Raw genomic sequence first — 17335 nt, forward strand, 5'->3', positions numbered from 1 at the left:
AAGCCATCATCATAAGTTTGTCAAGTCATAATTGCTCACAGAAAATAATATAAATATAGAAAACATATATTTAATAAAAGTAGAAACAATTTTAAGATGCTAATGAAAAAGTAACTTTCATTAATGGATTTCTGACATGGTTTAGATACAGAAAATGTCGTTTTTACACTTTGTGTTTGTGCACCTTTCTGTACAGTAAGTGACATTTGCTTTGATATTTCGTGACGTAATGATTAACATTCACATATTTATAAGTGTGTCTAAAGTGAATAAATGATTTTGGAGTCAGTCCATCATGATTAATACAATTATATTACCTTTAATAGAATCATATGAGAAATACTGAGAAACATCACAGAGAATCATAAGCAGCATAAAACAATGATGGATTCTCTTATTCACACTGACAGTTCTTTGTTGTGTTTCCTGTAACCAGATATGTTTCACATCCGTGTGTGTGGATTTTAGTAAGCTACTTTATGAAATAACCATGCAAATATCTGAATCCACAAGCGTGCGGACATTACTGTCATCCTGAAGATGTAAATTAGTTTTCTAAATAAGGTTCAGTGTTGAGTCGCTCTGACACGCACATGATCACACATGGATGGTTATAACGCTCAATAAATCTAACAAAAGTCATATCAGATCATATCAGAGATTTAAAAGCACAATTCAAACAAGTTTTTAATAACGAGCAACAGATATTCAATTTAATTTGAGTGATTTAAGTAAAACTGATGCTTTTAGGGTCATTTTAGTTTAAGATAAATAAAGAAAGCCTTCTGTCTTAATTATGCTAGTTATAAATATTTTCCACAGCATTAGTGCTGGATTGAGTGATGGTTGTGCTGGAGTCGGTGCTTTCTGGATCATCAGAGAAACAACCCGCAACGTTATTGTGAATGTGGTAGTAATACAGGAAGAGGAAAAACCCTGAAAGAAGAACACAAAAACTTATTTCAACGAATGAAAATACATTTCAGATATGATTAAAGTCATTTGCATAATTTTTAAACTAACCAAAAATAATCAGACTTTTGGTCAAATTAATCATATTAGTGTAAGTACCATTATAACCTATTTTAATAAAATAAAATAATTATATATAAAAAAAATCATACAATAAAAATTATAATAATTAAACATTAAAATATTTAAAAAATATAATAGATAATAAAAAAAATATTAATGAATCAATTCATATAATTTGCTGAAATCTGTAGGACGATGCATGTGATTGTTTCTCACCCTGTAATGAGTTCAGCACAGTGAATATGTAATATGAGGGAATGAGCATCGGTCCATAACTGAAGAACGCCACAGACCACGTCAGACCGAAGAGCAGGAACAAACTCAACACCATCATCAGCTGCTTTCTGAACGTCTTTCTCTTGCCGTCAGTTGCTCTCATGCGTCTGGCCTGAACGACTTTAGTGACAATCATGATGAAGATTCCTGTCGTGAAGATGAAAACTAAAGCGTAGTAGCCGATGTTCACTGCGTAGTGAACGATGGGATTTGTAATCCAGCACCTGTAATTAGAAAATAATGAAGTATAATTAATAAGACAATCAGTAGACATTTAAATTTACAGAACTTACATTCGTGAAATTTTTCCAGATGTTGTTTTTAGGATCAGTGTTTTATATTCTCCTGCAGAAGCAATAGCTATGACTATTGGAGCGGGAAACGCTGAAAACACAGAGACAAGGGGTATTATAGTTAAAAACATAAGAGTATAAAACATAAATAAACATGAAACCATAAAAGTATCTTGACAGTAGTTTATATGATTTGTGAGCAATATATTTTTTGTTTTTGTGTGAACTTACAATTGGACTAGATGGTTTGAAACAGGTTTATTTTAATGTGTTTTGTTGCTCAGACTCACCCCAGCCTAACACGGTGATCTTCCTCATGTAGTTTGTGATGGTGACGTTCTGTCTGATGAGCCATAAGTACATATGAAGAGCTTGAATGAAGAACCAGGTGAATGAGGCCAGCATGGAGTAATGCAGGAGCAGCGCTATGAAGACGCACGCAGCGTTGTCTTCTGTGTTAGCGACGCTCTCGTTTGACAAAAACGAGGCATTCAGTAGACACAAAGCCACAAACATGTTCATCAAGATCTTCGTGGCCTGATTTGATTTGGCTTTCCTATTAAAACACAAAAACAACTGTGTTTGCAACCATTGCAACTTTTTAACTTCAAGTAAAAAGCACTATGTGTAAAGATACTCTACCGTAGCAGGAAATGCATGAATAAAGCGACGGCCATAAAAAACATGGAGATGCCGCAGCCGACAGAAGTGATAAAAGTCAATGGTTCCAGATCCGGCACTGTGTTTCTTGCATCTGGCGGAGACTTAATGATTGGAGCAAACAGAACAAAACAGATCAGCTGGATGATTTTAAAACCTTTTTTTTTTTTTTTTTTTCGAAAATTCGATTTTGTTAGCAAGATCTTTCATTTTTAATTATAACACATATCAACAGTAACCATTTTTGTGGTTTGTGATTCATACATTTTGTCTATCACTTTGCATGCCATCGATATCAGATCAATTTCCCTAAAGGCAAGCTCACACTTTAGGACTATGAGACTACATGAATCGCCATCGTGCCCTTTCTGGTTGTCTATTGTCATCTTGTCTTAGCAGTGTGCATATTACACAACACAATACTACACAACACAATGCTGACGAGGTGCACAAACTACAAGACATGACCAACCTGACCAACAAAAAAAAACTAAATAATAATAACTATTATTTTTGTTACTGAAAAATACTTGTTATAGTTCAGCTAGATGCCAAAGCAACATTTCCTATTTTCATTTACAAACCCGATTCCAAAAAAGTTGAGACTGTACAAATTGTGAATAAAAACAGAATGCAATGATGTGGAAGTTTCAAATTTCAATATTTTATTCAGAATACAACATAGATGACATATCAAATGTTTAAACTGAGAAAATGTATCATTTTAAGGGAAAAATAATCTTGACTTCTGAGAGACACTGCCACTCTGAGAGGCTCTTTTTATACCCAATCATGTTGCCAATTGACCTAATAAGTTGCAAATTGGTCCTCCAGCTGTTCCTTATATGTACATTTAACTTTTCCGGCCTCTTATTGCTACCTGTCCCAACTTTTTTGGAATGTGTAGCTCTCATGAAATCCAAAATGAGCCAATATTTGGCATAACATTTCAAAATGTCTCACTTTCAACATTTGATATGTTATCTATATTCTACTGTGAATATAATATAAGTTTATGAGATTTGTAAATTATTCCATTCCTTTTTTACTCACAATTTGTACAGTGTCCCAACTTTTTTGGAATTGGGTTTGTAGTTTAACTTGATATGCTAAAATAACTAAAAAAAGAATAAAACTAAAATAAAAACATATAAAAACGTCTCGGTTACGTATGTAACCCTCGTTCCCTGAAGATGGGAACGGAGACGTCACGTCGGTGACTTAACCATATGAACATCCGTTTAGGTGCATATGGAAGGTTAGAGGTGACTGTAACCCTCATGGAAATGGCAGAAGTTTGCCGGGGAAACACAGGCTCTGAGGCTATACCGTGGACTTTACACATATGGGATCCGCTTAGGTCTCTACATATGGAACCCAGCCCTCTACCAGTTCTCACAGATTCAGCGAGTGAGGGCCTGGCGCCGGACGTTCTGCCACATCTGGCTGCCGAGGGGACGGAGGAGCTCAACAGGGCCTACAGTACGGACACTCTGGAGCAGTTTTAGCAAGCCGACACTAAACCGGGGCCTCTCAGTGCCACTACTCGTTTGAGGTGAGAACACAGGAGGATACCGGCTCCACACAAAGGCTATAGAATCTAGCGAACGTGTTGGGGGGTCGCCCAGTCCGCAGCTCTACAAATATCTGTCAACGAGGTGCCATGACCTGGTGCCCAGGAGGATGCAACACTTCTAGTAGAGTGAGCTCGCAACCTGAGCGGGCAAGGCACACCCTGTGCCTGATAAGCCAGGGTGATGGCATCCACTATCCAGTGGGCCATCCTCTGCTTAGAGTCGGCATTCCCCTTCTGCCGGCCTCCGTGACAGACAAAGAGGTCCTAAAGCTTTGTGTCTGGTCTACGTAGCATCTCAATTCTCGGACGGGACAAAGCAAAGCTAGGGCTGGGTCTGCCTCCTCCGGGGGCAGTGCTTGCAGGTTCACTACCTGATCCCTGAAGGGGGTAGTAGGAACCTTGGGCACATAGCCGGGCTGGGTCCTCAGGATTACCTGGGAGTCAGCCGGCCCAAACTCTAGGCACGAATTGTCGACCGAGAATGTGTGCAGGTCCCCTACCCTCTCTATAGAGGCCAGTGCAAGCAGGAGCAGAGTTTTCATTGAAAGAAACTTTAGCTCAATTGACTGCAAAGGCTCAAATATGCCCTGCTGTAGTGCTTTAAGCACCAGCGACAGGTCCCAAGAGGGTATAGAGGGGGGCCGGGGAGGATTTAACCTTCTCGCCCCACTAAGGAACCTGATGACCAGGTCATGCTTCCCTACTGACTTCCCTTCCACAGGGTCATGGTTAGCAGCAATCGCAGCGACATAGACTTTAAGGGTGGAGGGAAACAGCCTTCGCTCCAACCCCTGCTACAAAAAGTAAAGCGCAACCCTGATCGGGCATCTCTGGGGGTCTTCTCGACGAGAAGAATACCACTCGACGAACAGGTTCCACTTCAAGGCGTAAGCGTGTCTCGTAGACGGTGCTCTTGCTGAAGTGATGGTGTCAACTACCTCTTGGGGTAGGTCACCTAGAACCTCCGCGTCCCACCCAGGGACCAGACATGAAGTTTCCAGAGCTCTGGACGCGAGTGCCACAGGGTGCCCCGTCTCTGAGTCAGTAGATCCTTCCTCAGAGGAATCTGCCAGGGAGGGGCTGTCACGAGGAGCATTAGTTCGGGGAATCAGGTCTGAGTGGGCCATTCAACATACTCTGAATGTCAGTAGATATACAAAAATGTACATTTACATTTAAATTTACAGAACTTATCATGGAAATCATGATTACCAGTGCGTCCATGCAGAGTGTTCCCTCAGTCAGGGAGTAGACCAACTGGCAGTGAGAGGTTTCTGGAGAGGCAGGCAGGTCTACCTGAGCGGCTCCGAAACATCTCCAAAACAGCTGGACCGTCTCCATTCTCCCGGGAGCGTAGCTTGTGACAGCTCGTCGGCCATACAGTTGAGCAGACCCGGAATATAAAAGGCACAAAGTGAACTCAGACCCTTCCGTCTCCAAAGGAGGAGGTGGAGGGCGAGTTGCGACATGCGACGGGAGCGCAGACCACCTTGTCAGTTGACGTATGCAATGGTCGCCGTGTTGTCGTTCGGACCAGCACGTGCTTGCCTCGTAATCACCCTTTGAGACGGTTCAAGGCAAGGCGCACCTCTAACCACTCCAGGCAATTGATATGCCAGTGCAGTTTGGGGCCCGTCCACACCCCAGACACTGCATGCCCGTTGTATGTGGAACAAAGGCTGCATCCACAACTTACGTGAAGACACAGGGCAACAGGGACAGCCCGGAGGGCAGGACCTCATATTGATATGCTCGTCCTTCGAACGCGAACCGCAGAAATGGTCTGTGGTGCGGAAGGATCGACGCATGAAAGTACGCATCCTTCAGGTCGCAAACCAATCTCGGGGATGGATGCACCCAAAGATGCGTTTCTGCATCAACATCTTGAACGATAATCAGCGAAGGGCCTGGTTCAAGACACGCAGATCCAAGATTGGTCGTAACCCACCGCCTTCCTTGGGTACAATGAAGTAAGGGCTATAAAACTCTGTATTCATATCGGCTGGAGGGACCGGCTCTATCGCATACTTCGCCAGTAGGACTGCGATCTCCGCATGCAAGACAGGAGCATCGGCCGCCTTCACTGTCGTGAAGTGGATGCCACTGAACTTGGGGGGACGCCAGGCAAACTGAATCGCATAGCCGAAGCTGATGGTCCGCAGAAGCCAACGAGACTGGTTGGGTAGCGTTAGCCAGGCACCCAGATACCATGCAAGCTGGACCAGTGGAACCACCGCCGTACCCGCAGTGGGGCAGCGAGGTGGACTCGGGCGGCTTGTGAGCGGACCAAAGAGGGGTCTGAGTGTGCGGTGCAACGCTTGGCAAAGGGTGAGTGAGTAGGGCCTTTGTTGACGCTCTCGAACCGCCCGCTACTGCCTGGTGGTGATGGAGGAGGATGAGTGTGGTCCGGTGCTGGTCAGTCCACGACTCTCCGTGCCCTACTGGGACCCAGGGACAGAGAAAACCACTCTCTCGTCGAGATTTTCCAGATTCTCCACCCGGCCCTCCTTCGGGGGAGGGAGAGGTGCCTTCAGCATCCCCCAAAGAGCAGCTTCCTCCCTCTCTGGGTCACCCGTCCCGGGGCCTCTTGCTCTTTCACTCACCGCCAGGTTTGACGGGGGCCTGGACTGGTGGGGCGGCCTGCCTACGCCCAGCTCCACAGCCTGGATTTGGTTTCCATTTCCTGTATACCGTGCTGCTGAGTGGTTTGTGATTGTAGATCCATGTAGCTTTGCTTTTACTATCTCTTACTATCACTCTCTGTTGTTTAAAGTGATAAAATATAACTTAATTCCCACCATATTTCTGATAATATCTATCAAACTAATCTGATTCATTTGATTAATTTTCTATTATTAATTTGTCATTGTCATTAGGATATGTCCCCAAAACCTTCAAACTGGCTGTTATTAAGCCTCTCATCAAAAAACCACAACTTGACCCCAAATAACTAGTTAATTACAGACCGATCTCAAATCACCCTTTTCTGTCCAAGATACTAGAAAAGGTAGTATCCTCACAATTATATTCCTTCTTAGAGAGAAATTGTATCTGTGAGGATTTCAAGTCAGGATTTAGACTGTATCATAGTACTGAGACTGCTCTCATTAGAGTTCCAAATGACCTGCGCTTATCATCTGACCGTGGTTGTATCTCTCTGTTAGTGCTATTGGATCTTAGTGCTGCGTTCGACACTATTGACCACAACATTCTTTTGAATAGACTAGAACATTTTGTTGGCATTAATGGAAGTGCATTAGCATGATTCAAATCGTACTTATCTGACCGCCATCAATTCGTAGCAGTGAATGAAGAGGTATCACATCGATCACAAGTGCAGTATGGAGTACCTCAAGGCTCAGTACCAGGGCCGTTACTTTTCACACTTTACATGTTACCCTTGGGAGATATCATCAGGAAACACGGTGTTAGCTTTCACTGTTATGCTGATGATACTCAGCTCTATGTTTCTTTGCGGCCCGGCGTAACATACCAATTTGATAAACTAATGGAATGCATATTCTATATAAAAAACTGGATGACGAGTAGTTTCTTACTGCTAAATTCTGAAAAAACAGAGGTGTTAATTATAGGACATAAAAACTCTGCACGTAATAACCTAGAACACTGTCTAACACTTGATGGCTGCTCTGTCAATTCTTCGTCATCAGTTAGGAACCTAGGTGTGCTAATTGATAGCAATCTTTCCTTTGAAAGCCACATTTCTAGCATTTGTAAAACTGCATTTTTCCATCTCAAAAATATATCTAAATTACGACCTATGCTCTCAATGTCAAGGTTGGATTATTGTAACGCTTTATTGGGTGGTTATTCTGCACACTTAATAAACAAACTCCAGCTGGTCCAAAATGCAGCAGCTAGAGTTCTTACTAGAACCGGGAAGTATGACCAAGTTAAAGGATTTTTAGGCTGCATTAATTAGGACAACCGCAACCGGGAACACTTCCCATAACACCCGATGTACTTGCTACACCGTTAGAAGAATGGCATCTATGCTAATATTAGTCTGTTTCTTTCTTATTCCGAGGTCACCGTAGTCACCAGGTCCAGTCTGTATCCAGATCAGATGGTCACTGCAGTCGCCCGGATCCAGTACGTATCCAGCCCATATGGTGGATCAGCACCTAGAGAGGACTTCTACAGCCATCAATGTCAGCGGAGATCAGGACAACTAGATGAGCCACAAAGACAGATCCCCAGTGAGAACCTTGTCTCCTAGACGGCCACCGGGACAAGACCACAGGAACCAGTTGAGTCCTCTGCACAATGTGACATTGCTGCAGCCTGGAATTGAACTGCTGGTTTTGCCTGGTCAGAGGAGAATTGGCCCCCTGACTGAGCCTGGTTTCTCCCAAGGTTTTTTCCTCCATTCTGTCACCGATGGAGTTTCGGTTCCTTGCCGCTGTCGCCTCTGGCTTGCTTATTTGGGGACACTTCATTTCCAGCTATATCGTCGACTTGATTGCACAGACACTATTTAAACTGAACTGAGCATTATTGACACTATTTTCCTAATTTAATGCTGTAAAGTTGCTTTCAAACAATCTTTATTGTTAAAAGTGCTATATAAATTAGGGACGCACCGATACCGGGCCCGATACTGAGCTCTTGTACTCGTACTCGTACTCGTTAAAATGCCCCGATACCAAATGCCGATACCTCACCTCATGTGATCAGTGCCACGCTGAGTGGATTGAGCGCGCAGCGGCGCAGATGCGCGAACTTGTCGAGTGAATATACCTTTCTCACAGACATCACTGGAAAGTTTGTAGTTCGGTCGGATATGTCAAAAACAAGTAAGTAAAACAATGCACAAGTTACTTAACGGCAGAGAGAGAGAGTGCGCGCACTTCTGTTGTGTGATCTTTGATGTTCACTCACTCAGCACACACATCATTTGGATTAAAACTAAATCGTAAAAATAAGACCATTTATAGGGGCATTCACGCATACGACTTTCTGGAGAAAGTGAATCAAGCAGCTTGTGTGAAATGCACTAGGCTGTACTATTCTGCACCAGTACAAATACGTGCAGTCGTTGCGCGTGTTTTGCTTGCTTGAGTGTTTCTGCATTATATGAGAGGCTTTGGGATATAAATCGCAGCACGTTTCAGATGAAAAAAACGCGACTTCTATTTCTGAAAATATCAGTTAGGAGATTTATAATGAGTGGTTTCCTGCATTATTACAGCAAAGTGCGAGATTACAGTACTAAGCCACTGCAATGGAGCAGCTCTAATGCTATTAAATTAAAGATGATGTACCATAGAGCAAAAAATGAACAGTGAAAGTAACAAAAACTTGTAAAATACATTTTAATGGGCATAATTAAGTGTGAAAATAACCGAAGGATATACAGTTTTGGTTTGACTATCTATTTGATAAATTAAGTTAACCAACTAACATTATACATACTTTTGGTTTCTGTACCCAATATTTAAAAAATTTACAAATGCAATAAAATATTGGTATCGGTACTCTGTATCGACAAGTACCAAAATTAAAAGTATCCGTATCGGGCGAGTACTGGAAAAAGTGGTATCGGTGCATCCCTAATATAAATAAAGGTGACTTGACTTGACTTGACTCCATTGCGCAGGAGAGGACGCCCTCGGCGACGAGCTGGCCGGGGCGCTGTGGCCGGCAGATGGGTGAAGGCAGCAGCTGCCCACCGGGGCAGGGTGTGACGAACCCCCTCAGTCTGCTTCTGTGCAGCCAAGAGCTGCTGGGCCAAGCTCTCGACTGCGTCGCCGAAGAGGCCGGTCTGGGACACGGGCATTAAGAAACCGAACTTTGTCAGCGTCCCTCATATCAACCAGACACAGCCAGAGATGGCTCTCCTGGACCACAAGTGTGGACATCGCACGACCCAGAGAACTCGCGGTGACCTTCGTCGCTCAGAGCGCGAGGTCGGTAGCGGTTCGGAGCTCTTTCAGAACTTCCGGATCATGACCACCCTCGTGCAGGTCCCTCAGTGCCTTGGCCTGATGAACCTGCAGTAACGCCGTAGCGTGTAAGGCAGAGGCAGCTTCTCCACAGGCCATATAAGCATCGCCGGACAGGCCAGACGAGTAACTACAGACCCGGGAGGGGAGGTATGGTTCGCCCTGCCGGGTGGAGGCGATGTTGGGACACAACTTCATCGCAACCAACCGCTCCACTGGGGGGACTTTTGGGCCCGGGACGCGGTGGAGGTTGGATCTGATTCAAGCCTTGCCTCCGTCCTGGAGGGCGGCAGCGCAGCCAAACATTCCTCTCCAGAGAGCTCTCCCTCCGATGCAGTGATCGACATCCGGTCGTTGGGAGGAGCACAGAAGGATACCGCTGGTACGCTCTTTAAAGAGGGCCCAGCACTTTCCTTTGGCGGCTCAACTGGTTGCAAAGCGCTAGAGGAGCGATGGTCCCCCGAGTGTAGGTTCCCTGAGGGGTTTGCCACCACTTTAACTCTCAGACCGCCTGTGCTACTGCCCGAAGTAGTCCACGCCTGGCTGCCGCCTGGACGAACACTAGATCGTGGCAGAGGCAATGGAGCTCCACCCCCCTGGAGGAAATGGAGCCTGGCCCACAGCTCCGAGATGGTCATCTTCCCGCAGTGGGAACATGACTCATCCGCGAACGCCACCTCAGCGTGTTTAATGCCCAGACACGTGAGGCAGTAATCGTGACCATCACCCGGCGCCAGGTAACGACCGCATCCAGAAACGCATGGGTGAAACGGCATCTTTAAAAAGACGATCCTTTGTATTTACAATGACGCACCCGCTTATTGTACTTTTTTAGAGAAATTGGTTATTTTAGGGAAATGCTCTTTTACATGCTGAGACGCACAGGGGAAATGGCCGCTTGCAGCACGACAGGGGGTAGTGCAGCCTGAACTGCGCAACCCACTCGACACAGGAACGACGACCGCTGAAGCACCGTCCGCCAGCACAAAAAACTCCCGAGAGCGCTCTAGACTCGTCACACATGAAGCAGTTTGGTAGGAGCAGAACGATGTTGTCGCTCGGCTCCGAAGCGAAAAGCTGGTATGCGTTGCACCGGCTGCCTTTTTATGCTCACTCTGTGATCAGCAGCAGCTGGATGCAATCATCGCATGCCAATGTGCATTGGCTAGTTTAGTTTACACTCGAAGTGGATTGGTCCCTCTAAGCGAGACCCCCATTCGTTGGTCACCGACGTGACTCCGGGATCTACACATTTTTACCCCCCCCCCCCCCAAAAAAAAATACAAAAACTGTATTAAGAAATACTAAAACTTCCCCCAAAAATACAAAAACTTTCAAATTTAAATAAAAACAAAATAACATTAATTCAAAATATTAATAAAAATTATTAGTATATAGTGATACTAAAGTCAGATGCTCAAGAACAGCTCAACAGCACAAGAAAATAACAAAACACCATAAAAGTAGTGACCAGCAGCGGGAAAAAAAAAACTTTTCTTACATGATTTTACATGAGACATTAGAGAGACATAAATGCTCGCTGTCCAAGTCGTATGTGGAAAAAAGAAAAGAAAAGAAAGAAAGAAAGAAAGAAAGAAAGAAATACACACAGCCTGACTGCCCATGTCTGTTAATCGAAAACTGATGTAAATCACAATCAGGGCTGGGCGATGTTATCACAATAAAATGTTTTCATATCAGTCGATACCGATAATTATCATGATAACCGATAATTTGCTCCTAAGTGCAAGTCATAGAAACCAGACAGTTAATTGCTGTTTTAATCTACTATTTATGGACAGAACATGAAAACACTTCACTTTTTTGAATTCTTTACACTTTTCCAGTCATTTTTCCCTAACAAAATAAATCTCTTAATATAAAAATGTATTTCTTAGATTCTGCATGTTCTAATGTTTCAAATAATGAAGCAGGGTTGTGTTCCTGACTTTGATGATGAGTATCTTCAGCACAGTTTACAGTGCAGGCTGCAATATTAAGTATATTGCACATTTATTTATGCTTATTATAAAAAAACATTATAACCTCATTTTATATGGTGAAATTTAATTATTCTGACTGTTTGAGGTTTATTTAAATTAACCATTGGTCTTCCATAGTAGCACACGTTTAGATCATGATAAACAGAGTTAAAACCACACATATTGCACTTCAATACCATGGTAAAAATTTAACTGTATGGTTTCTAGGTATTTGTATGAAAAACAGTAGTCTAAATTTATTCAGTATAAATGCACAAATACTGTACTGTATATTATATATAAAATACTGTAATTATATTCCATATCTCCTTTGATATTTGTAATACATGTCTACATTAATATAATAAAATATTAAATAATAAAAGTTTTTCTGACAGCAGAAATCATCCAGTAATGAAACAAGTAAATCTTGAGTGAGTCATTGAATCATTCCTTCATAAATTACACTTTATTTTTAGTTATTTAATGTTTTTTCTTCAGAGTTGTGAGAGAACCGTAAATAAATAAATCTCAATTTATCCAGAATTGTGCAGCTCTATTTTGCAAACAAACAGTTCTTAAATGAGTCCAATTTTGATGTAGTCTGCTGCTTTCTGTTCACGGTATTTAACTGAAACTATTTTTTTGCAAAAAGAGACAGAATAAATATGTTTGATATCTAAAGGTTTGACTTGACGAAAGTTTTTGATCATGCTGATTAGTCCGTAGTGAATTTCAGCTGATGTCTTTTTCATTTGGGCTAGTTAAATTTAATTTGGGCTACCAAAATCTGAAAAATGCCTGCCCAAAGAGCTACCAGGGATTAAAAAATTTTGTGAGCCATGGTAATGGTTAAACAATTACAAAATTGTTGTTCATTTTAAAGTTTAAAGTGTAGTCTTGTTTAATATCCCTTCAAAACGAGTTGGCAGCAGAAATCACAAACAAAATTGTATCATTTCATATGAAGTGAATGAGTAAACTGCGTTTAATAAATGAAATTGAAAATATAATGCCATTGATATGACAACTGATTACAATATAATAAAAATGTTATTGCTGCGATTTCAGTATTCAAAAGGATAAATTTTTAAGTCTGTAAAAGTTAATACGTAAATATTTTACATTTTAGATGTTGTCAAAACGTCAGTATTGTACATTTAGATGCTGTCAATACTATACTAGGGCTGGACGATATGGCCAACATTTATATCACGATATATTTCTTAATTTCGGTCGATACGATATAATTCCGATATCGATATAAACACTATTAAAGGGGTTATATGATGCGATTTGGAGTGTTACAAGCTCTTGGTGCATAAAGAAGATCTGTAAAGTTGCAAAGACTAAAGTCTCAAATCCAAAGAGATATTCTTTATGAAAGTTAAGAGCCAGCCACACCTACCTAAAACGCCTCGTTCTAACACGCCCCCACATATCTGATCCGTGCTGGTTGCTGAGGAAATACATCAACTTTGCGCTGTGAATCGCCGGATCGGCTTTCACCGTGAACGAAGCGGAGTCCAGCCCGGGGTCGTCACATGGGGTTGCCGCAAGCCCACCGGACGCTCCTTCATCGATTCCGTCAGCTGCCGCTCACTCAAGCCCACCGTGTGTGATGCTGTGTTTCGTTGTGAAAGCGAAACTACTTTGTTTGGTCTTCCAAAAGAGGACGCGACTAGAAATCAGTGGTTAAGTTGTATTTACAACACTGTTCCAGAACACTTCAACCCAAATATTCAGATGTGTGCAGCGCATTCCGACACTCCGATCACAAATGCAGACATGGTTTTATGTTTATGATGCAATGCAACGCGTAAAAAGACAGTATAAGTCATTATAATCCGTAATTATGAATTAAGAAATGCCTCGTTTAAAATGGGTTTTCATGTTTTTGTCTCGTCGCTCCGGCCGGACAGGGCATCATCACAGTATGGTGAGGAGCGTAACATTTCCGTCTCACGCTTGAGGTATTCGGCCAATCACAACGCACTGGATAGCTGGCCAATCACAGCAAACCTCGCTTTTCAGAACGATGAGCTTTGTAGAAATCAACACGTTTCAGAAAGGAGAGGCATAGAGGAGAAACAATAATGTACAGTATGTGGAAAATAATGTGTTTTTTGAACCTTAAACCTGATAAACACATTTCATTACACCAAATACACAAAATAATGTTTTCAGCAACATCATATGACCCCTTTAAAAAAAAAAAAAAAGCCTGATAAAAATTGCCAAGAACAACCACTACAGAAGTCTATACCTACAAACTTCTGAAAAATGAATTTTCCAAGTCTATGAAACCTCCTCCTATAAAACTATATGATATTTAAGAAAAAAAAGTATGTTTACCTTGTATCAAACTCTAGGTTGACATACTGTAACATTTTACTATTTAAAATAACTGTTTTCTATTTGAAAATATGTTAAACTGTAACTTATTTTTGTGATGCGCAGCTGTATTTTCAGCATCATTCCTCCAGTCTTCAGTGTCACATGATCTTCAGAAATCAGTATAATATGCTGATCTGCTGCTCGAGAAACATTTCTGATTATTATCAATGTTGAAAACAAATGAGTAGATTTTTTTCAGGTTTTTTTATGAATATAAAGTTGAGAAGAGCAGCATTTATCTGAAAAATAAATCTTTTGTAACATTATAATCTTTTTGATCAATTTAAAGCATCCTTGCTAAATAAAAGTATTATAAATCAAATAAAATTGCAGTGCTAAATAAAATTGATATAACCATAAAAATGAGTTGCTGCAGAAAACAAAAACAATTGAGCAACAACAAAAACATGTTGCTGGAGACGGGCTTATTATTGAAAATGCAAACTCATTCTTTGCCAGCAGGAGGCGCTTTTAGAGCGATAAAACTAGCGGTTTCCCCGGTAATGAACGCTTCTTTATCAGATAAAAATGAAAATGCCATTGAAACTTTTCTGAAGACAGTCGGTTCCCTTCAGAGATACATTCATATAAAACACCCGCGCCGTGTTATGATTTTGAAGCGTGCAGTGCTCATGTTTATTCAACGAAATCAAACGACACAAATAAATCAATGTATGGGAAACACTGGTAATGAATATCGGAAATGTGTTTAAAAATCATATCACCGTTATTGAAAAAAATTATATCGCAATACATATTGATATTGAATTATTGTCCAGCCCTATACTATACTTTTCAGTGTCATTCAAACGTGAGGAAATGTACGTTAGTTAGAACTTTACATAAGATCATGTTAATCGCCTGTCTGCTAGTTTACGGCAAAATAAATGCAGTTAGAATAGAAATTTTGTTTTTATTTCATTTTAATGGTATCCGCAAAAAGTGATTGACTGTTGTAAAGCTAAAAGCAATTCAGTGATCCAGAATTACAATTACAGATTTAATAATAACTATATTTAAATCTAATCTGTAACTTTGATCATTTGGTTTATTTCTCATATTTTTGTTTTGGCTAGTCGAAGTTCTGGATGGCCGGTAACTTAAAAATTTAGTAGCCAAATTGGCTGGTGAGTGAAAAGGTTCATTTCAAACCCTGTGTGTGTGTATATATGTGTGTGTGTGATTTAATGGGGTCTTTGAATGAAACATGAATTATGAAAGCATAAGTTCTTCTTCTCTGAGAAGCTTCTCACCATCAGCACTGCAAAGAACGTCAGATGCGAGCAGGAGCACTTTATGGTGTTTGATTGTTTGTTTGTTTCTGTCACACAGCCGGACGTCGTCCAGTTAAGTTCTCCTTCAAAGAAGAGAGAGAGAAATGAATTAAATTGATTATAAAAAAAGTAATTATATATTTGATGAAACTGATCAGTACAGTACACTTAGAATGTACCTTTGCCATCCCAAGAACTGCAGGACGCCTTACTGTTCTGCAAGAACGTTTATTTTTTATTTTGCCTTCACATTGTCTGATCATTATAACAAAATAAGTTCTGCAATAAAACCGTCATTACCTTATCATTATTTGTAAAGAACATCTCAATATTGTCCGTAAGGTTGGAGATATTGGCCCTCATCGTTATTCCATAAACCTCATTGTTCAAAACAGTCTGATTTTTAGTTTCATCCTAAATCAGAAACCAAGAGAGCAACCATGAATCAGATATAAATATGTGTGTGAATACAATTGATCACAAACATTTGTCCAAAAGTAGAAACTTTAAAAAAATCTTTACATATAAGACTTAAAAGTAAAAAAAACAAAAAACCTCATTTCTCATGTTTTTGAAGCGTAGAACTCCAACAAACGCACTTCCATTGTTTTCAAGACGTGATTTATCAAAAGCCTGCTTGGAAACCTTTATAGACCAGGAACAGTTTGTATTCTTGTCACTTTGACTCTCAACCTGTGAAAAGAAGAATTGGCATGAAAACTGAGGCCATGAATACCATGTTTTAATGCATCTCAGCTCTTAGGTTTACCACAGCATGATCTGAAGAGAAGCATATGTTGATCTCTTTGGTTTCTGTGTTCTTGGCTTGTACATGAAGAAGACCAACAGCATCCTTCGTGACAATCGCCTCATTGCTTTTATTGTTTTTTTCCATCTCTTCCATCTTAGACTCCAGACTGGACAAGGTCGATCTGAAATATTGATTGAATTGCTTGGCATTTGGTTATTGAGTTTTATATCCACTGGTAACTGCACACTTACGATGCCTTTGAGGGATCAGTATATCCATGCTCAACTGTACTTGGACTGCCAGTTGACTCGGGTGGTATGAGAGTTGTAGTTGGATCATGGGCTGTTGTAGTGATAGTTGGATCGAGAGTTGTAGCTGTAGTTGGATCATGGGCTGTTGTAGTGATAGTTGGATCGAGAGTTGTAGTTGTAGTTGGATCATGGGCTGTTGTAGTGATAGTTGGATCGAGAGTTGTAGCTGTAGTTGGATCATGGGCTGTTGTAGTGATAGTTGGATCGAGAGTTGTAGCTGTAGTTGGATCATGGGCTGTTGTAGTGATAGTTGGATCGAGAGTTGTAGCTGTAGTTGGATCATGGGCTGTTGTAGTGATAGTTGGATCGAGAGTTGTAGCTGTAGTTGGATCATGGGCTGTTGTAGTGATAGTTGGATCGAGAGTTGTAGCTGTAGTTGGATCATGGGCTGTTGTAGTGATAGTTGGATCGAGAGTTGTAGCTGTAGTTGGATCATGGGCTGTTGTAGTGATAGTTGGATCGAGAGTTGTAGCGGACTGATGACTTACCATTACCATTTGGCAACCACAATTTTATGCCTTCAACTGTGTCATTCATTCTGACTTCATATTGGCTCCCCTGTTTTCTTATGTTGAAACTGTATGAACGACACTGTCCTGAAACAAGAAAACATTTCACAAAAATAAATTTGAAAGAGTTTTGAACTCAAGAATGGCTTATAAATAAAATATACACAGGTTTTACCCTGAGAAGAGATGTTTAGTGTCATATTCTCTTCATTATTTGATAGACATGTCCGTTTTATATCTGAAAGAAAAACAGAAATGAACTCAATGAGTTTGTCAGTCGTCACAAGTGCTTTCAGATAATAAAT

General features: G+C 41.1%; 1 protein-coding gene across 1 annotated transcript; it reads right to left on the reverse strand.

The window, feature by feature from the left end:
• Positions 1–756: 756 nt before the first annotated feature.
• LOC107564037 (G-protein coupled receptor 126-like) lies at positions 757–16354 on the reverse strand. Its single transcript, XM_016249030.1, has 10 exons — positions 16229–16354; positions 16015–16152; positions 15751–15873; positions 15639–15666; positions 15439–15542; positions 2247–2368; positions 1895–2160; positions 1605–1695; positions 1252–1535; positions 757–936 (listed from the first exon to the last, which is right to left on the reverse strand). The coding sequence occupies exons 1-10, from the start codon at positions 16352–16354 to the stop codon at positions 800–802; spliced, it is 1419 nt and encodes a 472-aa protein (XP_016104516.1). The 3' UTR covers positions 757–799.
• Between the last annotated feature and the right edge of the window lie 981 nt (positions 16355–17335).

Source organism: Sinocyclocheilus grahami, unplaced genomic scaffold, assembly GCF_001515645.1.
Source record: "Sinocyclocheilus grahami isolate Dianchi unplaced genomic scaffold, SAMN03320097.WGS_v1.1 scaffold902.1, whole genome shotgun sequence".
Lineage (NCBI taxonomy): Eukaryota > Metazoa > Chordata > Actinopteri > Cypriniformes > Cyprinidae > Sinocyclocheilus > Sinocyclocheilus grahami.

Excerpts from the sequence above, each read along its gene's own strand:
- LOC107564037 (XM_016249030.1), bottom strand. The coding sequence starts at position 16,354 with ATGGAAAAAAACAATAAAAGCAATGAGGCGATTGTCACGAAGGATGCT. Across the intron at positions 15,874-16,014 it reads TCAAAAACATGAGAAATGAG|GATGAAACTAAAAATCAGAC; the intron begins GTTTTTTGTTTT and ends TTTCTGATTTAG. Across the intron at positions 1,696-1,894 it reads GATCACCGTGTTAGGCTGGG|CGTTTCCCGCTCCAATAGTC; the intron begins GTGAGTCTGAGC and ends CTGTGTTTTCAG.